The 22,228-nt window shown below is 51.6% G+C and overlaps 1 protein-coding gene across 1 annotated transcript in view; it reads left to right on the plus strand.

The window, feature by feature from the left end:
* Positions 1 to 22,228, plus strand: part of camta1a (calmodulin binding transcription activator 1a) — a 267,228-nt gene that overhangs the window by 224,001 nt on the left and 20,999 nt on the right. The window contains 6 exon segments of the mRNA XM_062459401.1: positions 10,658 to 10,811; positions 15,603 to 15,743; positions 16,248 to 17,480; positions 17,483 to 18,528; positions 18,984 to 19,110; positions 20,077 to 20,211. Of these exon segments, the coding sequence (XP_062315385.1) occupies positions 10,658 to 10,811; positions 15,603 to 15,743; positions 16,248 to 17,480; positions 17,483 to 18,528; positions 18,984 to 19,110; positions 20,077 to 20,211 (2,836 nt within the window).

Below are 22,228 nucleotides of genomic sequence, written 5' to 3' on the forward strand. Positions count from 1 at the left end.
TCACTCCTCCTCCCCTCCTCCTCTCCCCTGCTCCTCTCCTCCTCTCCTCCCCTCCTCCTCTCCCCGCCTCCTCTCCTCCTCTCCTGCGCTCCCCTGCTCTCCCAGCTGGTACTGAGGATGACAGCATGGCTCCGAGATCAAAAGCCAGAGATCACAACCCTCCTGCCCTCCCTCTCCCTCCCCCTCCCCCTCCCCCACCCCAGCTATTGCTTTACATCGCCCAGCTCACACGTCATATCAACTTGCAAAGCCACACACACATAAATACACGCACACACACAGGCCTTTTTGTCATTTTGTCACCTGGCATATGATCAGAGCATATCAGTAAGGCCAGGTCATTTGTTATGGACGTGAGGTGGCGCTCTCATATTTGTCCTTGAAGCTCTTCCAAGGGTTGTTCACCAGGACCTCAGCCCCATTCTGCTCCTCCGACACCGGCAGTGGCTTCCATCCAGGCCCGTCAGAGCACCACTCTGGTAGGCAGTGTGACATGCAGGAGCCTTGTGCAGGCTACTGTAGGCAATGAAGGGGTTAAACCTGTCCCATGCAGTCCTGGAGCTCCACGCCCCACCAGATGTTTAGCCTTCACACCTTCTCCCATGCTGCCATCCTCTGCTCCCTGCTTCTTGGACCAGTAAATGAACACTCATTTGCAAGTTAGATAAATCCTTTGAATGTATTATTGATGCAAACAAATTAGCCTGTAGGCCCCAGACAATACCTAATGGAGCCTTGGCTTGTGGGTGAGGTGGTTTCCAGCGAGGTCTCTGTCGGAGTTCCAGGATTGATGCCTGCTCTTCTGCCCTGTAATTATTTCTCCTGCAAATTAGTCAGACGTTCTGATGCGGGATGGCCTTTTTACAGAACTGCTACTTATTGCTGCCTATGTGATACCCAGAGCTGAAGCCAGCCACATTCATTAGTTTATTAGAGTAAAAACAGCACAGAGGCAATTAGATTACTGGGAGGAAGCTTCCGGGATGTGGGGTTGTGTTAGTATTCAAGTTTATGCATGTTGCCCATAATTTGCTGGGTTTATGTTGGTGTTGCTTTTTCCAAGGATATTAGGCTATTTTTTCCCTGCTATCTGTTTGTACTCTTGCACATTTTAAAAGCCAATCATAAACCTGCACACATGCACAAGCACATAGACCCATGCTGACACATACACAATCCCAGTACAGCACATACAGACAAACTCACACACAGGCTGGAGACACACACACACACACATAAAAACATTGGTGCGCACACACACAGTGGGAGCTAATCATGCTGAGTGTGGCAGGGGCAGGAGGTGACAGGGTTAGGAGCGAGGGGGAGAGAAGCAGAGAGAGAGAGAGAGCGAGAGGGTAAGAGAGAGGGGGAGGGACAGATAGCAGAACGTCCGTAGTGATTAAGAGCCAGTATTGATCAGAAGGAGGAGGGGAAGGGTGGGTGATAGGAGTGTGGGGGGGGGGGGGGGGGGGGCTGGGGGCTCAGGGGCCTGGGGGCTCAGGGGCCCATCTCTCTGGTGGCTTCAGCTCTGTTCCTTTCCTGCAAGCTGGCCAGGGCCCCCAGGGCCACATCAAAGGGCCCTGCTTGATGAGAGGCACATGCACACACACACACAAACACACTGGCCTTTGAAGAATGCTCTGTTTGATGACATCATTTCCCCTACTGTTCCGCTCTTGGAGAGTATAAATCTAATGTGACGCGCACTCACACACACAGTGTTGTACCACACGGCATTGGGGTGAGTGAGGCCCCCTCCTCTAAACCCCTCTCCAGCATCACTGAACTCAGGTGACTGCGATTGCTTCATATAGCCCACTTGTCTGCTGTTCCAGAGTGAGCTCTCGCCAGGGCCACAGAGAGTGCCATGTACGTCCCCGATTCATAACTGCTGCCAGGCTGAATCTACTAGCATCAGTCCAGAGCAGCCTCTTAGTCCTGACAGGCTTCAGTGGTCCAGAGCAGGGACCAGAACACCTGTCACAGAGGAGATCTGAGTCCCCCCAACAACACAGAGCTGATCAGAGGACAGCTCCAACACTGACGCGCACTTCTAACACTGGCGCTCCAATCGGAGCCCACATACACAGGAGAGACACAGCCCACACCAGTGGACCAATCAGCTTCTGAGGCTGTGCGTATGTCCTCTCTCCAGTGGTGTGTGTGCAGAGGAAGTACTCATTACCCAGCTGTCTCCCAGGAACAGACCTGTGTTAATGCATTTCTCCTTTCACTCCCTCTCTTCCCTCCTCGGCCCGCGTGCTTTCAGCTGACGCGGGGCTTTGCCGATCTTATTTGCCTTCCCATCCAGATCAATCTTCATCTTTCCTAAAGCCCAATTCATAAACATTTCATGGGTTCAACCTTGACACCGACGGGCCAGGCTGGGGAGGGGCTGCTTGATCCCCCCCCCCCCCCACACACACACACACATACCTCTCTCCCCTGCCTCTCCTTCCTTTCCCTACCTCCCCCTGCCTCACTTGCCCCCCCTTCCACCTCTCTACCTGGGTCTCCCCCCCCCCCCCACCCCCTGCTGGGTGTTTGATACGCAGCATGCTGAACGTGGAGCTCCTGGAGCTCAGCTCTGCTCTCCTTCCAGCTGCACTCTGACGCTCCTCCTGGTGCCCACCACACGCCACCTCTACCAGGCCCCCCGTCTCGCACAGCTGTCTCACATCCTCTCCTCTGGGAATGTGTGTGCATGCGTGTGTGTTTGTGTGTGTGTATGTGTATGTGTCGGAGGGGGGGACTCTTATCCAGGTGATGTATTATTCATAAGGCGAGGCGTTCATCTCGGTGAGACACCTTCAACAATTTGGAGACGTGGTGTGCTTAACGGCTTAATGTAGTCGCTGCAATTTGGCTCTCCTCTGGCTGATTAGCGTTAGCGCTCGTGGCTCACCGTGTTGTGCCCTGCGCAGGATTAGGCCTTATGGAAAACTTGGCTACCCAGGGTGCAGAGGAATATTTCCCAGAATAAACACTAACATGTTCAGAGTAGAACCTTAAATTACCCAAACCTCTAAGATACCCTCTTCAATTATATAGTGCAGAACCAGTACTTAGCAGTAATCAGAGAGAACTTAAAAAGACTGTGACTTGAAGCTCCTTCAGACTATGGAGAGACTGACCTTGTATGTACCGACAACACGCCTAGCCAGGCTGTGTGAGTTAGCAGATACCACTACTTTTTATTCTCCCTGTCTCTTGCTTCTCTCTCCCAGTCTGCCCCTCTCTCCCTCTCTCCCAGTCTGCCCCTCTCTCCCCCTCTCCCAGTCTACCCCTCTCTCCCTCTCTCCCAGTCTGCCCCTCTCCCTCTCTCCCAGTCTGCCCCTCTCCCTCTCTCCCAGTCTGCCCCTCTCTCCCCCTCTCTCCCCCTCTCCCAGTCTACCCCTCTCTCCCTCGCTCCCAGTCTGCCCCTCTCCCTCTCTCCCAGTCTGCCCCTCTCCCTCTCTCCCAGTCTGCCCCTCTCTCCCTCTCTCCCAGTCTGCCCCTCTCTCCCTCTCTCCCAGTCTGCCCCTCTCTCCCTCTCTCCCAGTCTGCCCCTTTCTCCCCCTCTCCCAGTCTGCCCCTCTCTCCCTCTCTCCCAGTCTGCCCTTCTCTCTCTCTCCCTCTCATCTCTGATTCTCTTTATCGTTCTCGCTCCTTCCCTCCCTCCCTCCCTTCCTCCCTCTCTCCTCCCCACCCACCTCTCCCTAAACAGCAGGTCAAACTTTTAATGTGTGTGTGTGTCGCCAGCTCTGGAGCAGTCAGCAAAGTGCCACCTCAGCACCTGCGCTTGAATGATTAATACCATATTGATGGTCTCAATTAATTTCCTATTATACCACAGAAGGCTGCAGTAGCTCTGTCTCTGTCAAGGCCATGCGTTTGTTTTGGGAAGCCTCTTCATGGCAGCTGCTAGCCAGAGATAGCATGCTACACACCGCACATGCTTTGCACACACACACATACATACACGTGCACACATTTGCAGAAGCGTACTCGCATGCATGGCGTCTTGCATCTGACAGAAACACACAGGTATTATATAACACACCGGCAGGGTCGGACTGGCCGTCGGGATTATATATCATAATAATACACGGTCGTGGGCCGGTGTGCGTTTCAAAGTCCCGGGAAGTTTTTCAATCCCAGTCCAGACCTGCACATCGGTATAGTTTCATCTATAGATGACATTAACGGATCAGCTCAGAGTGTCAAGGGTATGTGGTTCAGACAGCAGTTTACTAATGGGAAAGACTCCCCCATCGTCAGTCTAAGGACCAGACCAGCAACAGCAGCTCACTGTCCTCACAAGGACAAGCAGCACTGTGCCTATGCTGCTGATCCCGTCACATGGAAGACAGACTACATGAAAAGCTCGTAGTCAAGGTGGCTGTTTCATCTCTAAAGCCATGGCTGTTTGAGCTTCAGTGAGCCCCCTGTTCTGCTGTGTAGCTCCATGTCTGTGTGCAGAATGAATGCCCATCCTATGCCCTCCCATGTGGGTGTTTATGTGTGTGTGTGTGTGTATGTGTATGATACAACTTGCAGTCAACACTGCCCCTACAGGTGCCAATAAGGTGGTAATATTGATCAGAATGGCAGTGTTCAGATGGCACCTTCTCTCATCCTTTCATCACCACTCTCCCCCTTCATCATGAACCCTTATTTCTGCCCCCTCTCAAAACAGCTTTCTCTTCCAGTCTTTCTCTCTTTAATTCTCTCTCTTTCGCACTTCCTCGCTTTTTCCTTCCTCTTGCTCTTTCAGTCTTTATTTTGATTTTCATGCAGCCTTAATTCACAGTGCTGGTTGCTAGGAAACCGTTTTAGCATTCTCTCCAAGGGGTGAGCGCTTGTATTTAAGATTATGTGTGTGTGTGTGCAACGGTGTGAGCAACGGTGTGTGCAACGGCGGGTGTTTATGGGTGGGTGGGTGTATTCGAGTTGACATGTTTTCCTGTGTGTGTGTGTGTGTGTGTGTAAGTGTGTGTAAGTGTGTGTAAGTGTGTGTGTGTCTCCTGAGGGAGAAGTCTGGGCAAGCTGAGCTTTGGGGTTGCTTCAATACCCAGCCCTGTAATGTGTCCTTCTACAGTATAGCTTAGCTTGTGCAGAGCACAGAGGCTATAGGGCTGCAAGACTGTTTTCATTTCTCATGCTGTAGAGGGCTGTTTGTTATTGTGAGGCCTCTGCTTTTTGCAGCTATATGTTTATGCTTTAAGTGTTGGTAACTGTCTTGTCTGTCTCTCTGTCTTCCTGTCTCTGTCTGTCCTTCGTTGTCTGTCTGTCTGCCTGTCTGTCTGTCTGTCTGGTCAAGCCTGTGTCTATGAGGCTGGACACACATCAGTCCTCCACAGGATCTGTTTAAAAATGCACCAGAGCATCTCTCTCCCTTGGCTCCTGTGAAGTGCTGATTCGCTCGCAGACACGGGCAGAGGCACATAAAGAGCACGCCATGTCGACTGGCAGAGGGAGAAACACACAAACAAATCAGAGAAGACAGAGCACAGGATGAAAAAGAGACATAGAGAAAGAGAGAGAGAGATGGCTATAGAATAGTTCTATTTTCCTCTCCAGAATGAACACTGTGCCCTCTGTGGAAGAGGTGAAAGCGAATGATTGAGAGACAGAATAAAAGAACGTATAAAGGGGCGGGAGAAATAGAGAGTGAGATTGAAACAGGGGAAGAATGTGGAGAAAGAGAACGAGTGAAACAAAGGAAGGGAGAGCCAGTTCAATCCTGGCTGAGGTTGAGCGTGAAAGGGCTCAGTGACTTTCCTTCTCTCCGTTAGCTCCAGTGTGACTCGGTGTCACCTGGATGGCCACTGAGTATTAGGATCAGTGCCAGGGGCTCAGCCAGGGCCATTATGGCAGACGGATGGGCCCCTGATGGCCCTTTCCCAGCCTGCCCCTGGGCAGCACAGCACAGGGGGCAGCAGGACTAATGAAGAGGCTGGTGAGGCTCTAGAAGGGCTGGAGGATGAATAAGGAGGCTGTAAACTGGCCAGGGAGAGCTATAGCACCCTGCCTGCCTGCCTTCCAGTCCGCCTGCTTTCATCCATATCTGAGACTTGCCTTACAGTGCATACAGCTACAAATCATTTCCATTATACTGTGGTGGTATGAACAAATATCATACCTCCACAGTCAACACAAGGACATATACATGCAAATGGATGAGCAAGTGTACACACATCTACACACACAAACATACGCACACGCACGCAGACACACTCACCAACTCCCACACACCTACACACATCCACTCCCTTCACTGGGAGAAGAGCAGTTCTGCCCCTCTAAGCTGAGTTATTTAAAGCCTTGCTCTTGACTCCATCGGAGTGATTATGTGCTGCTGAATTAAACATCACAGGCCTCAGCCCCTGGCTTCCACTGAAACACACACACTCCAACACACTGGCCTCTTCCTGTTTCTCAAAGTTCCAGCTCTGCCTGTGCCTTTCCCTGCCCATGTGTGTGTGTGTGTGTGTGTGTGTGTGTGTGTGTGTGTGTGTGTGTGTGTGTGTGTGTGTGGTGAGGGTAGGCAGCCTTCAGAACCAAGGGCCCGGCCCAGACGCTACCAAGGCTGTGTGAGAGATGAGACAGGGCTGGCCGATAGAGACAGGGGTGCACAGGTCAAGTAGAGGGCCATACCGTTCTCTGTCTATTCCACACCATCAAACATCCATACATTACCCACCCCGCTTCCCCTCTCTCCCCTGGGAGTAGCTCACAGAGGCGGGCGAAGCCCCGTAGGAACACCCCCCCTCCCCCACCCCCACCCCCCCGCTGAGCCTTCTCTTCCGCCTCCCCTCATGCAGACCCGGGTGGACGGAACTGAACTGGGCGATTCACAGCAGGAGGCCCTCCTCAACTGGCACGTAACCTTGGATTGGTACACTCCCCGGGCATGGGTTGGCACCCAGACAGAGCCACGTTGGAGTGCCGAGTATGGGCGGTGAGGGCGGGGGTGGAAGCAGCACACTGACACCAGACACCCAATTAGAGCATCTATTTGGAGAGGACAGCATTTATCAAAGGCTTTGTGATGAAGGACCCAGAGAGAGAGGGAAGCCAGGTTCATATAGGGGACTCCTCCACTACCTAGACAGCAGCTGGAGGCTGTTTACTCACTTTTGGGGAGATTTTGAAGTGGAAAGGGGTGTTCATGTGTGTGTATGTGTGCGTGTGCGTTTGTGTTTACGTCTGTTTCCGAGGCAGCAACATCAGCAAACCACCCCCACACTCCCAAACACACCCTTTGGCGGTGAGCGATAAAGGTTCCAAACAAAAGAAGTAGTCTTGTGCCTGTGGAGGTGAACTTGCAGCACCACAGAGGCAGTTGACCTTGAAATGAGCAGCAGTGTTTGGGGACAGGGAGGGAGGGGTGCGTTTAAGAGCGCAACCCCAGTGCCAGGGGCCAGGAGGCTGCCTAATGACGGGCACACTATGCCATCCATCACCATGCCACTGCCAGGGCAACTGCTCCGGTACAGCCCAGAGAGCAGGGCCTTAATCACCTCTCACACCAACACAGCACACACACACACACACACAGCCATATACCAGCCAACACACGCACAGTCCTGTTCTCCCACATTACAGGTAGACAACAACATGCTAATACATATGGCACAACCAAGACCACCATCCATAAACTATTAAAGCCACATATTCTCTCTGCATACACAACACACAACGTGCTATCTCTGCTCCCTCCATCAATATATTCATGAATTGACATTGAATGTTTGTGACAAAGCAATTCAGAATTCCAATTTCCAAGATGCTTTGCATTTAAAATAGTGTAGGTGTTCCTGTCATGGAGTACTTTAAGTGCACTACTGAAGCCATGCAAGCCTGTCTGGCTTGACTCATTTATTTGCTGCCTTTCTCTTCAGAGAAGGGTTGGGGGTCGCCCTCCAGCCAGACTCAAACCCGGTCTGACGCTGTCTGTTCCTCTTCTGCTTGGCTATGATACCCCTGCACACTCATGTGGGTTTTTATCAGGAGAGAACAAGTGTTCCCTCTCCCCTCCTCGTTTTCCCTCCACCCTCTCCTCTCCCATCCCTCCCTTCCCTTTCTCTCTCCTCTCCTCTACTCACCTCTCTAATTAGCTCAACATCCATCCATCTGCTATGGTGAGACGCAGTGAACAGTAACATAACGCCATCACATTATACATGCATTCATTCTGCCTCTCACCTCTCTACCAGGAGCTGCATACACAACTTGAATGGCAGAATCCCACACGAGCAGATTGCATGTTGAGTCGTTGAGATGGTCTCCCCCATAAGGAGGCCCACATACAGGCAGACAGATCGACACACACACACACACACACTCTTGCAACCATATCCCCCCACCACTGAGGAAGTGCAGCTGGATAGAAGCCCAATGAACCGCCAGGGAAACATCCAGGAAAACAACCAAAAGACTGCATTACACAATTAATCAATAAGTTAATGAGATCTCATTTTCTCTGCAAAAGAATCCTGGAAAAAGTTACCCCTTTAGCTTTTTTTTCTGTCGGTTGAACCAACCTCTGGTATCACACTGTGGAAACAAAGTAGCCAGCAGGAAATTAAATTAAATTACCATCCTGATAGATTTATGTGACGCTTTACATTTTCATTGTGTTGTTTTGTTCTTGGAGTGGAAGTGGGCCTGTGTGCGCAGAGAGCTGCTAACAGTGTTGTAAAGGCCCTCTTGGGTAGAGAGAAATAGAGGGGGAGTATGAGAGAGGGAGAGAGTGAGAGAAGGAGAGAGTGAGAGAGGGAGAGAGAGAGAGAGGGAGAGAGTGAGAGAGGGAGAGAGAGAGAGAGGGAGAGAGTGAGAGAGGGAGAGAGAGAGAGAGAGAGAGAGAGAGAGAGAGAGAGAGAGAGAGAGAGAGAGAGAGAGAGAGAGAGAGAGAGTAAACAGGGAGAGGGAGAACATTACAGACGTCATACGCCTCTGGCTCACATGTGGATTTACAACTGATGGCAGATTCATAATACTTAAGCACAGCTCCACAGATTGCTAGTGTTTCGATGAGCTGTAAGGTTGCCAAATGCTCAGAGTGTTGAGTCTGTGTGTGAGCAAAGGTAAGCACCATCTGGGTGTGAGGTTGTGAATTGGTGTCGTATGAGAGGGACCGTGGTTAACTGTGTGTGTTATTGTGTTATTGTATTCAGCTAACTGCTGTGCATCTTGTGGACATGTGTATGAGTCTGTGTATGAGTCTGTGTGTGTGTGTGTGTGTGTGTGTGTGTGTGTGCGAGCGTGTCCTTCTTTTGGACCGTGTGTGAGTCCGTGTCCATACCCTCGCATGTGTTCCTGCATGTGTGTGTACTCGTCGGTGCGTGCAGAAGCCTGTGTGCGCCTCTTTCGTGCTAGTTAAGGATTGAGGGCATCGCCTGGCGATTACCACAGCTGGTGATGCCATCTGGGGGGCATTGCACATTAGACCGCCCTGTCACATGGAAGCAGGGTAGAGACCGTCCCCAAGTGCCCACTTCAATATCACAAGACAGAGACAGCAGCCAGCATTGGTGTCCACATACATTCTATTAGCCCTCAGCAGGGCAATAGCTCAGCACATCCACACTGGGCCTGTTCCACAGATCTTAATAAACAGAGAAGAGAGTCAAGGAAGAGAAGCAGAGGAGGAGCAGAAAGGGGGGGGGGGGAGGGCTGTGCTGTGGGTTCAGATTAATGGGCCAGACCGGGAGGGAGGGAGTACAGACCTGCAGCTTGTTGATGTATTTACCACTTAACACTGATGAAGCTTCAAACTGCAGTCACCCATATGTTGTCACTGCATTTTTCTTTATCACCATGTCTGCATGTCTCTATGTTAGTGTTGTGTGTCCGTGTGCCTGGGCCTGTGTCTATCTGTCTACCTAACTTAGCTTGTGAGGTTCTGTGCAGGGGCTTCGAAATCTATTTGTTTGTATGGTGTTGATGTGTGTATGTGGGTGTGTGTTGGTGTGTGTCTGTGTGTTCAGTTATTGGCGTCTCTGTGTGTGTGTGTGTGTGTGTGTGTGTGTGTGTGTGTGTGTGTGTGTGTGTGTGTGTGTGTGTGTGTGTGTGTGTGTGTGTGTGTGTGTGTGTAATGAATAGAGTCTTGAGGAGCAAATGTTTCTCCAGCGATGGTTTATTCTGCTCCCTAATCAAAGCCATTCATGATTACAGAACTAAATTGATGTTATTCACACAAGCTTGACGTTCTTTTAAATGCCACCTATTATTCATAAGCTGTCAATTTAGGGAATTTACGGAGGTAACTGTAGCAGCCTGTAAATTCCTAAATTCTTACTGGGTAAATACAGAGGAGTTAATTGAGGGCATCAACTCTGCATGTGGGAGGACTTGACAAAACGCCATAATCGTGTGTTACGTACACATAGGGCGATTACACACACACACACACACATCTGCACACACAAAGACGACACAGTGTGAGTTTGTCTTACAGCCACATGTGGTTTGCCTTTCTCTCAGAGTAATCTATTGTGTGTGTGAGCGCCAGATGACAGACTGTCTGCGCACACACCAGGCTACACTTACAGCTGCGTTCCTCTCTGTGTCCTCATCCCTCTCTGTGAGCACTGCATGATGGGGAAAGTGTGTGCCCAACCACCAATCTCTCTGTCTCTCTCTTTCTCTCCCTCTCTCTCTTTCCCTCCAGAACCCTGATATTGTGCTTGTCCACTACTTGAATGTTCCAGCCATAGAGGATTGTGGGAAGCCATGTGGGCCAATACTGTGCTCCATCAACACAGACAAGAAGGAGTGGGCCAAGTGGACCAAGGAGGAGCTGATTGGCCAACTCAAACCCATGTGTGAGTATCTGACCTACCACATTCAATATAGTTCTAGGCCTTTGTCACAGTCTAACATATTCAGGATGAGTGGAGACTAATCCCACTCCTCTTAGAGCCCTGTCATCCTTAATACTCAGCCCCTTCATAGCACATGTGTGGATGGAAAGTGCCCTCTGAGGCCAGCCCACAATGCTAAGTGTTACTGTGTAGTCGATGTCCATTGTGCTTCTTCCTGGAGCTGTCACATGGTTGGGTGGAGGTCATGGGTCAGCTCTCCCCCAGACCTCTGGCGCCACACTGTGCCAGCCTGAGAACACACCTCGTCCCAGTAAGATAAGGTGCAGCCCTGGGAGCACAGGGCTGGCCTGACCAGGGGAGATGGCTATTGATTGATGCTGGTGCGTGGGCGTAAGAGTGTCTGACTCACCAGAAATCTTTCACCTCTCTCTCTCTCTTTCTCGCTCTCTTTCGTCCTCCCTCTCTCTCTTTCTCGCTCTCTTTCGTCCTCCCTCTCTATCCATTTATCTCTCTCTCTCTCTCTCTCTCTCTCTCTCTCTCTCTCTCTCTCTCTCTCTCTCTCTCTCTCTCTCTCTCTCTCTCTCTCTCTCTCTCTCTCTCTCTCTCTCTCTCTCTCTCTCTCTCTCTCTCTCTCTCTCTCTCTCTCTCTCTCTCTCTCTCTCTCTCTCTCTCTCTCTTTACTAATCGGTGATGTAACCAGGTCTCCCCATGTTCTGAGATAGTGTGATCCCAGCAGGCTGCCTCCAGCTCCTGAGATTGAGACAGTGTTTTGGTAAATGTCAGGGTTTGTCTGATGTTGATGATAGTCAATCGGAAGCTCCACACTGCATTGAATAATCATTGGGAGGTTGTTAAAGGCATCTTTCAGGAGCAGACTGTGGCGGGCGTGTCTGGCAGGGGCAGGACTGTGAGTGATGTTCACAAGGCTGATTATCGGTGATGTGGCCAGGTAGAGACGAGTGTGTCAGCAGCTTTAGATGCACGCAGAGACGCCGGCTGCATACAGACAAGGCATGCCCGGCCCGGCCCATCATCACTGGAGCATGTGTTATGTCCTTATCCCCTCCGCTGCTCCACGGCTGCCTGTCATTTTAGCACTCCCTTCAGCACGGGGCACCGGACACGACAGCGGCGTCATTTAGGACTTCAACGGCTTTATGCAGGTCCAACGGCATTCGCAGTAATGCATGAAGTCATTAACTTGGGGAGTTGTTGGGACAGTGAGGGTGAAGGGGACATGTCTGCCAGCTGCCGGGCTACATGAGGAGGCGACATATACAGCTACATACTCTCCTCTTTCTTTATCTCCTGTTTCTCTCTCTCACTCCCCCTCCCTCTCTAACTTCTCTCGCTGTCTCTCTCTCTCTCTCTCTCTCTCTCTCTCAGCCAGAATGTCAACATCAGCTTTGCGATGGAGCAACATTGTCACCTAGTGGTGCGTTGCAGCAACAGCCTCTTTGTCACCACAAATTGGAGGGTTGCAGAGGAGTCCATGTTATGTTATCCATGCATTATTCTGCTCTGAATTATGCATCAGCCCTTTACCAACTGTACTTTTTCCCCAGAGTGACCCATATCCTACGCAAGCAGGGCTCATTCTTCATCCGATGTGCGTCTGCAATACGCGGGAGGGGATTGAGTGCGTCCACAGCGCCATGGATCTCCTCCTGATCGTAAAGCCGTTCTATTAGCCCTCAGCAGGGTGATATAGAGAGACGAGCAGGGTGTATTCCCTGCTCGCTCCTCTCCTACCTGCAGATTGTTAGTCAGCCGCATACTGAGCTGGCTGGGGCAACACTGCTGGACTGGAGATAGGAGAATGTAGGTTTCATGTGAAGCCTTGCTTCAGCTGGGTCTGAGACGGCCTTTAATGTGGCCCAGGCTCACTAGCCAAGACTCCCTGCCAAAGAAAAGGCTTCAGATTTCAGAGGAGTAACTCAATAAAGTTGGTTATGTTATTGTATGTATGAACTTTTGCAAAGATATTTGCCCTTTCTTCCACTTCCTCCTTCACTTTCCGTCCACTCTGTGTGATATTTCACAGGACAAATTATTTGATGTGCCTAATGACACACAAAAATCTAAGCAAAATTGTAGATTTCATGGATCAGCAAAGGTTATTTTTGCTGCTCCTCCCAACACAATTACACACACACATCTCTCTCTCTCTCTCTCTCTCTCTCTCTCTCTCTCTCTCTCTCTCTCTCTCTCTCTCTCTCTCTCTCTCTCTCTCTCTCTCTCTCTCTCTCTCTCTCTCTCTCTCTTTCTTTCTTTCTCATTCTCTCTTTCTCTCTCTCCTTCCTCTCTCTCTCTCTCTCTCTCTCTCTCACACATACACTCACACAACCAAACATATACACACTTAATCAAACAAATGCATGAGAAATGCATAACAAAGCTTGTTGACCTGGTGCCCACCCAAGCCTCGAGGGCTGGTTGATGAGAGAAACATGTGAGTTGTTGGGCTCGACTCAGGGTCAAAGCCAGTCAGCTCTGTTCAGTCACGCCATGATGCAGCGGACCAGCCAGGCAGTTTGACTCACTGCTAGACTACTGCTAGAGACACGCAGCCGCCCCAGCCATGCCCTCAGCCGCATTCAAACACATGACTTCCCCTACAAACACACCGTCAACCAGCTCCCAGCCAGTCAGCCAGCCAGACAGCCAGACTAGGAGTGCCAGGGTTGGCCAGGTCAGGGCAGATGTAGACAGCAGGGCAAGGGGCCCAGCTACGGAGCAGCACAGCACTCTCCCTCCTGTGCCCAGTGGTTCTGAGATGATGGGATGTGATGTGTGTGGCACCCAGTGGCGTTCATAAGAAGACCAAAATAAGCCCGCTCAGAAGAAAGCCCGGACTGAAATTCCTGTCTGACTGGCTGGCTGTTTGGCTGGCTGGTTGGCTGGCTGGTTGGTACTGTATGACAGCAACAGAGCCCTGTGGCACGTCTGTCATCCCTGCTTGACAACATGACCCTGAGTGAGGAGAGAAGACGGCCAGGCAGGCGGGCAGACAGACGATGCAATACTTGACCACGTCACCCAGCCAGGCTTCCAGGGGTGACACCAGGCAGCCATTAGTGACGTGGCTGTGACAAGGCTGGCATGAGGCGTTGTTGTTTAGACAAAGGGAGCGGAGCTACATGGTGGATGTAAGCGGTAGCGTTGGCCTGTCACTCCGGCTCTGTCAGGCTGTGAGTCAGAGCGGGGCACAGATGCACTCCTCCTGTCACCCTGCTGAGGTCGTCACGGAGGGAAGTTCACACCAGGACACCTCGCGTGACAACAGCCCTCTTAGTCTCCGTATGACTAACACCCTCCTCATCATCTCTCAGCAAATGTTCGTTCCTGTTTAGATACGTCGTGGGCTGGAGGACATACACTGCAAAACGTAACAACCCGTCAGAGCAGGCAAGAATGCACATGCAAACAGAAGAGATGTGTTTGTCTCTTACAACTGTATGATGTTGTTGTGTTCAATCGAATCTTCATTTGGTTGGAGGTTTGCAGAGTTATGTAGTGGTAGGGTGTCGCGTCGAGGCTTGTCTCGGTGGGTGCATGGCTGCGTTGCTGAGTGCTCAGCTGAGCAGACTGCTCTATGCTGTTGACTGCGTTACATCTGCTCTGCTGACATCTGCTGGTGATAAACTGGTAATCTGCTAGTGATCCCACCGCTTATGGAGGCAAACCCACATCCCAATCACCCAGATTATCTTCCACTAGCTCCATCTGTCGCTATGATTTCATTTTGCTCCTGAGCTGAAACTCTAAAATTCTGTCTTTTGCATACACAGCGGGTACACACACATTCGCGCACATACACACAAACGCACGGAGACACAAACTCTCTCTCCTAACACACACGCACACAGAGACTCTTGCTCTCACACACACACACACACATTCTCTCTCTCTCTCACACACACACACACACACGCCGTACTCTCTCGCTCTGCTGTTTATGCCCATGCTTCTCCTCCCTCATCCGCCTATGTAGCTAATGGAGCTAGCGATGCGTGGGGAGCCCATATTAGAGCTGCCTTGATTTTGTTTGATACTCTGTAAATATGTTCCACATCAGACGTACGGTATTAGCATATCTGTGTAGTTGGGTTGAGCGGCTGGCTGTGCCTGCAGCGGTGACGTCTGCCCCTCCAGGCGTTAGCACCAGAGGCGGTCTCCTGGAGAGCAGAGCCTGCTGAGGTGAGAGAGGTATTAGAAGGAACCGCTGAGGTGTGACTGTGGCGGGATGGGGTGTGGTACAGAAGAATGGCCCTTTTCTCTACCGGCAGAGAGGTTAGGCTGGGTTCCCCTCCACTGATCCCCCTGGAACAGCAGAGGCAGGGTAACCTTCATAAACAGGCACAGAGGGAGGGCAGCAGGAAACACATTGACAGAGGAAGGGAAGCGTCAATGAGAGAAATGAATTGAGGACTTGGCGGGATGCAGGGAGAGTAAGAGCGACGGAGAGAAAGAGAGAGCAAAAGAGAGAGAGACAGAATCACTCTGGCCTCGGTATTTGTCAGCTTTAGGGAGTGCAAGTAAACAGTAGGCCGAGCTTGAAAGGTAATACAAGTTATTGAGAATAATGGAGTACGCGGAGCTGAATGCAGACTGGCAGGAGAGGCCGGAGCAGGGTAGTTGTGTAGGCGAGTGGCTGGGCTGGGTGGCTCAGCAGAATCCAGTGTGTGCTGAGAGGTAGGGATCAGCAGGGACACAGTGGGTGGAGCAGGGGCTGGCGTGGCTGGTGGTCTGTTGGGCCGGCTGACGTCTCTGTCTCCTCTCTCCCGGCAGTTCATGGCATCAAGTGGACTTGCAGCAACGGGAACAGCAGCTCTGGCTTCTCAGTGGAGCAGCTGGTGCAGCAGATTCTGGACAGCCACCAAACCAAGCCACCTCCCCGGACTCACAACTGCCTCTGCACAGGCACCCTGGGTAAGGGTTAGGGGAGGGGCACAGGGGGGCAGACAGAGGGACAGACAGGGCCACAGAGAGACAGACAGACGGATGAGGAGACAGCCTGGGGAACAGGGAGGCAGGGAGACAGGCGGGCACTGGGAGCCAAACGGAGACAAACTAGGGACAGTGTGTGTATGGACGAGATCATTCCACTGTGTCAAACTCAGAGTGAGTGTGGACAGCTTCAGAGTTAACTTGATGCAGCTGTTAAATGTTGACGGTTCAAACCGAATGATTATGAATATAAATCCAACTGCCTCAGCACATTGAAGAGTCATCAGAATTAGCAAACTACCCTAACTGTATACTCACTGATGGTCTCCCATGAGGATGTAGGGCTCTTCTCAAGTATATGTGCATGTCTAATTAGCTGTGGTGACAATGCCATTTCCAATTCTCAACAGATTTATACTAAATTGAGTTTAAGGCTGCCTGAAATGAACCATGAAACCCCCTCCCTTTCTCTCTGCCACCATGCAGGCGCAGGGAGCAGCGTGCATCACAAGTGCAACAGCGCCAAACACCGCATCATCTCCCCCAAGGTGGACCCCCGCTCCGGGGGCTACTGCAGCAACCACTCCGAGGTCCAGAACAACGACGTGTCGGAGGGCAAGACGGAGCACAGCAGCCATGGAGGGGGCAAGAGCTCTGGGGGAGGAGGAGTGGGAGGGGGCAGCGCCCGGGAGAAACGCAACGGCAAGGTCCACAAGCCCGTGCTGCTGCACCAGAACAGCACCGAGGTCTCCTCCACCAACCAGGTGGAGGTGCCCGACACCACGCAGAACTCCCCGGTCTCCATCAGCAGCGGGCTGAACAGCGACCCAGACATGGCCGACAGCCCCGTGGTGACCGGCATGAGCCACGTGGCCTCCGTCATGTCCAGCCTGTCCCAGAGCGTCTTCATGTCGGAGGTGACCGGAGACCCCGTCTACAGCATGTCTCCCACCGCGGGTCCCAACGCCCACCTCATGGGCCCTGATGCAGCCTCCCAGGGCATGGTGCTGTCTGTCACCTCCGACAGCCACAAGTTTGCCTTCCCTGGCGGAGGGGCCGGGGACGCCGGGGCTGCGGGGGGAGCGGATGGCCTGGCCATGCTGTCTGCGGCCGGGGTGTCCGAGGAGCTGGTCCTCTCCAGCAGCCTGGACTCTGGAGCCATCAAGATCCCCGAGACCAGCATGAACTTTGACCCTGACTGCTTCCTGAACAACCCCAAGCAGGGCCAAACCTACGGGGGCAGCGGGATGAAGAGCGAGGGCGGCTCCTCGTCGGCCTCCTCTTGCTCCGGGGGAGGCGGCAGCACCAACGGCAGCCTCCGCTCGCCGCCCATGTCTGACAACAGCTACGGCTTCAACTCCGCCCTGGTGAAGAACATCAAGACGGAGGACACGTCCTTTGAGCAGCAGCTGGCCAAGGAGAGCGGCTACCAGGTTGGGGCGGTGGTGAGCTGTGGAGGTGGAGTGTCTGTGTCCTCCGGGGCTGGCCCAGCACAGGGCTCCCTCTCCCTGACCCCTGCAGGCTCCCTGCTGCCCTCTGGAGGAGGCCTGAGCCCCAGCACCACCCTGGAGCAGATGGACTTCAGTGCCATCGATGCCAAGCAGGACTACTCGGCCAGTGCTGCCTCTGTGGCCTACGGTCAGGCCATGTCCAGCCCTCACCTGAGCCACCAGAGCCGCTCACCCAGCTTCTTCCTCCAGGACACCTCTCAGGCCGGCCAGGCCCCCAGAAGACCCACATGATGGAGCACAACTCCCACGATTCTGGAGCCTACCTGGGTCTGCAGGTGGTAAAGACTGACTCCCCTGGCAGCAATGGGCACCTCCACCACCACCACCAGAGCCACCAGGGCCAGCACAGGGCCAACTGTAATGGGGGCTCTCCCACAGAGGGGCCCGGGCAGGCTGGCTCTCTCCAGCTGCTGCAGTACCAGGGGGGCTTCCCTGGTCTGGGGCCGGAGCATGAGGAGGTGGTGGGTCTGGAGCAGCCAGGCAGCGTGGGCTCAGGCCAGGCTGGGGTCAATGAGAATGGGGCGGATGGTCTACTCAAGCCTGGCGATCACATGCAGGCCTGTGGCGGGGGCAACGGAGAGGGAGGGGGGACGGAGCACTACCTTCAGCAGGCCTCTGACGGCGGGGGAGGAGGGGGAGGAGGAGGGGAAGGAGTGTCCCTACGCAATGGAAACGGCGGCAACGATGGCTCTGGGCGCTCCCAGCAACAGCTGCAGCCCCTCCTGCAGGGGCCAGGCATGGTGCAGGGCCTCTACAATACCGTGGGAGCCCACCAGGGCCTGGCTGGGCCGGGCAACAACGGCGGGGCCGGAGGGGGAGGCATGGAGATCAGCCTGGACCACTTTGACATCTCCTTTGGAAACCAGTTCTCTGACCTCATCAACGACTTCATCTCTGTGGATGGCAGTGGTGCCAGCATGGCAGCAGGCGGAGCCCTCTACGCCCACCAGCTGGTGGCATCACACGGCTCTGACGGGCAGGCTGCAGCTAGCGGTGCCCCCCAGCAGGGCCAGGAGGATGGGGGGCCCCGGGGGTCCGGGTATAGTCCCTCAGAGCTCTGTCTGCAGCCCTGCTGCAGCCCCCAGTCCATGGGTGGAGGGGCTGGAGGGGCCGGTGGAGAGCAAGGCTCCCTGGCCTACATGCATGTGGCGGAGGTGGTTTCTGCAGCCGTGGCCCAGGGAGCTCTGGGCATGCTACAGGCCACAGGCAGGCTCTTCATGGTCACAGACTACTCCCCTGAATGGTCCTACCCTGAGGTGAACTTATACACTGATATATAGATAGATTGTTGCAGTTGTGGATTGTTTTGTGTATTTCACACTCACGGTATATTTCTTATACGTTGCACACAAAAAAGCTTTTTGGTGTGTTTCTTTATATACTGGGTATAAATCGAAATCACTTTTGTCTCATTGTAATTGCATAAACTAGCCACTTGAGGGCAGCTCAAGAATTAGATTACCTACACCCATACCACCATACACAGTTTAAGAGGTTACTGCTCTTGGGGCTGTATCACTTACCAACCACCAGATGGCAGCCCTGGCTAGACCAATGAGAAACATTATTGCCTGTTATTGTAATTACCACTAGGCACCGCTAGAAGACAGCAAGATGTTAAACAATCAGGAGAAATCAAACAGTATAAATGAAGATTCAATCAGGCTCTCCCTAGAGACGTGACTTTGTATGTGTTTGTTTTGCGTTCCAGGGTGGGGTTAAGGTGCTCATCACTGGCCCGTGGCAGGAGGCCAGTTCTAACTACAGCTGCCTGTTTGACCAGATCTCTGTCCCTGCCTCTCTCATCCAGCCTGGGGTGCTGCGCTGCTACTGCCCAGGTGAGACAGGCTCATAGCAGGACAGTGCTGCTGGCCCACTAGCTGTCTCACAGTTTCTTCTGAGATTCAGAACATGCGTTCCAAACGTCAGGTAGAAGTATCATTTGACTCTGTATGCTGTAATTCTCATACGTACAATGCATTCTACATCAAATCCATGCACACAGAGGTTTAATACGAATGTATGCACAACCCATCGGCTTGTTTAGAGTCCCGATCTGGCAAACACAGCACTATGCCCAGATAGAGGTGATAAACATGGGAGAGTATCGTGAGGGTTAAAGGGAGTAGTTTAGATAGGGACTGGATCGGCTCCCACATCTATACAGTATTTCTGTATAATTATTTCTGGAAACAAACTGAATGTTATTGACGAATGTAAATATCTGGGACATTACATCTGTGCTGACCTGTCTGATGACAGAGACATTAATAGACAGTGTCGAATGCTCTATGGACAAGCTAATATGCTGATCCGAAAGTTTGGTGCATGCTCACCACCCGTTAAGACCAAACTTTTCAACGCATACTGTACCCCCATGTATACTGCCCACTAGTGGAGGCACTACAAAAAGAGTAGTATGCACAGACTGAATGTTGCCTATAATGATGGCTTGCGGATGCTGCTAAGGGTACCGCGATGGAGCAGTGCAAGCCAAATGTTTGTTAATGCGGATGTGCCCACCTGCTCTGCAGTGCTGCGCAGACTCATGTATAGCTGCATGTGCAGACTTACAACCTCTATGAACAGTATCATCCTGGTACTGACCAATCCGGCACTAAGTTCAGTACGATACCTTTCTTATATGTGGACTCACTGGCGTCTGAGCCTCCTCAGAAAATGATGTACTTTGTGATTTGATGTTGTATGTTGGACCTAGTAAGTGTCCGCAATAAAGCTTATGATGATGATGAGTGCATGCAGTGATGCTGCTGTGGTGTGACTGCGTGTCTTCTCCTCCACAGCTCATGACACAGGGCTGGTGACACTGCAGGTTGCAGCCAGTAGCCAGATCATCTCCAACTCTGTGGTGTTTGAATACAAGGCCCGTGCCCTGCCCTCACTACCCTCATCCCAACACGACTGGCTTTCACTGGACGGTACGGCTACCTTTCTCCTCTTTCTCTCTACCTCTCTCTCCCTGTTTGTCTGTTGATGCCTGTGTTGGTCTCTGTCTCTCTCTTCCTCTCTCTTCATTGCTCTCGCGCCTGTGGCTGGTTGGGAGAGTGTTTGTGTCGCCACGAAAGAGACCAGAGGACCTCTGACATGACTGATGCTCATCTCATGGGGATGAACCAGTAGTAGTTTCAGTTTGATCTCAGGTCCTTGCAGAGCCCCTGGGTCTACGCTGTGTCCTCCAGTATATATCTCCTCAGGATACAGCCGTGTCGAAAAGGGATCTGATTCAGACACGTTTGGATCAATAACTGGAGTGAATCATCTTGATTCAGAGCTTTTAGCTCATACTGCATTAGACAGTGAAAGTCAAAAAGAAAGAAAGAGAGAAGGGAGAGAGAAATGGCATACAGTTCTACTGAGCATTGCATGCTCTTAGGTATTGACCGTGGGGGTTAGTAGGAGACTATGACAGTGTTCCACAGCTGCTAAGGACATCCAGATGAAGGGAGCCATCCAAATCCAAGGAAATATGGACATTGAATTGCTGTGGATCCTAGTGAAATATTGGCATCGACATTCATAAGGGGGAAGATGGGTGCCTATCTCTTTGTTTTTGTAATCTGTCACGTGTGCCAGTACTATAAATGTGTGTGTGTGTGTTGTGCACGCGCATGTGGAGTTAAGGGACCGTTGCTGCAGTGTGCGAGCATTGACAGAATAAAGTAGGCCAGTGGCGAGGGGAGGTGTGGTGTGGGCTGACGGGACAGCTGCATTGCAGACGGCCCTGGAGGGAGTGGGAGAGAGAAGCAGGCGCCGCCGGCACCCAGGCAGAGCCGGACCTGGCAGTAGATCCCTCCGCCATTCATACTCAAAGAGAGAGGCCGTGCTGCCTCTCTCTTCGCCCCGCCAGCCCATTCATAGAAGCTGGTTAGGAGGGGCTGGCTCACACTCTCCTTCCACAAAGCAGAGGAGGAATGTCAGCCTATTGCCTTACCTTAACATATCCCCCACTCCCTATTTGCCTCTCTCCACTGCTGTGGTCTGTGGTATTATCGATATAGTCAGTTTTTATACAGAAGTGTTGAGCCTTTTCTCTTTCATTGTGGCTCTAGGAGATAGGGAGTGTACAAAGGCTTGGGATTTAGTCTGCAGACAGATGCATAGAGGACTGGGATAGCTGACCAAATAGGTAAAACAGGGGTCCATGCCTCAGCCTGTTTACCTGGATAATAGGACAGCACTCCTACTAGGTGCTGAGATGCTTACCGGTCTTAGTCTCTAATGATAAGTGTGTAAATTAAAGATGTTTTTTAAATAATCTTGACTCACATATTTTTAATCAGGTCAAGAGACACTTGAAAATATATACATTTACATTTTGTCATTTAGCAGACGCTCTTATCCAGAGCGACTTACAGTAAGTACAGGGACATTCTCCCCGAGGCAAGTAGGGTTAAGTGCCTTGCCCAAGGACACAACGTAATTTGGCACGGCCGGGAATCGAACCAACAACCTTTTGATTAATAGCCCGACTCCCTAACCGCTCAGCCATCTGACCCACATATAAGACACACACGAATAAATATATATATATATATATATATATATATATATATATATATATATATATATATATATATATATATATAAAATGCAAAGAAAACATCACTTTGATATTTGATTGTGTAACTATATATTCTGAGTGGCATGTCTGGGAGAATTTTGAGATACCATGTCACTGGAGGACAGTGATTGTACAATAGATGTAGTCTTTTAGATCACTCAAATATCTGGACTGTGCATAGATTTTTTATATTCATTTATAGTGCCAGATAAGTATATGTCTACTATAGGAATATATTATTGAACATTATGAAACATCTAGTTGGTAGTTGGAATAAGTTATTGTCGCCTTGACACTTCAAATTTAAGGGACCTGTTTTGGTTAAGGAGATCGAGCAGTTTTCAGCACCACAGTACACTGGACAGCGATATTAA

Source organism: Osmerus eperlanus, chromosome 4 (genome assembly GCF_963692335.1).
Source record: "Osmerus eperlanus chromosome 4, fOsmEpe2.1, whole genome shotgun sequence".
NCBI lineage: Eukaryota > Metazoa > Chordata > Actinopteri > Osmeriformes > Osmeridae > Osmerus > Osmerus eperlanus.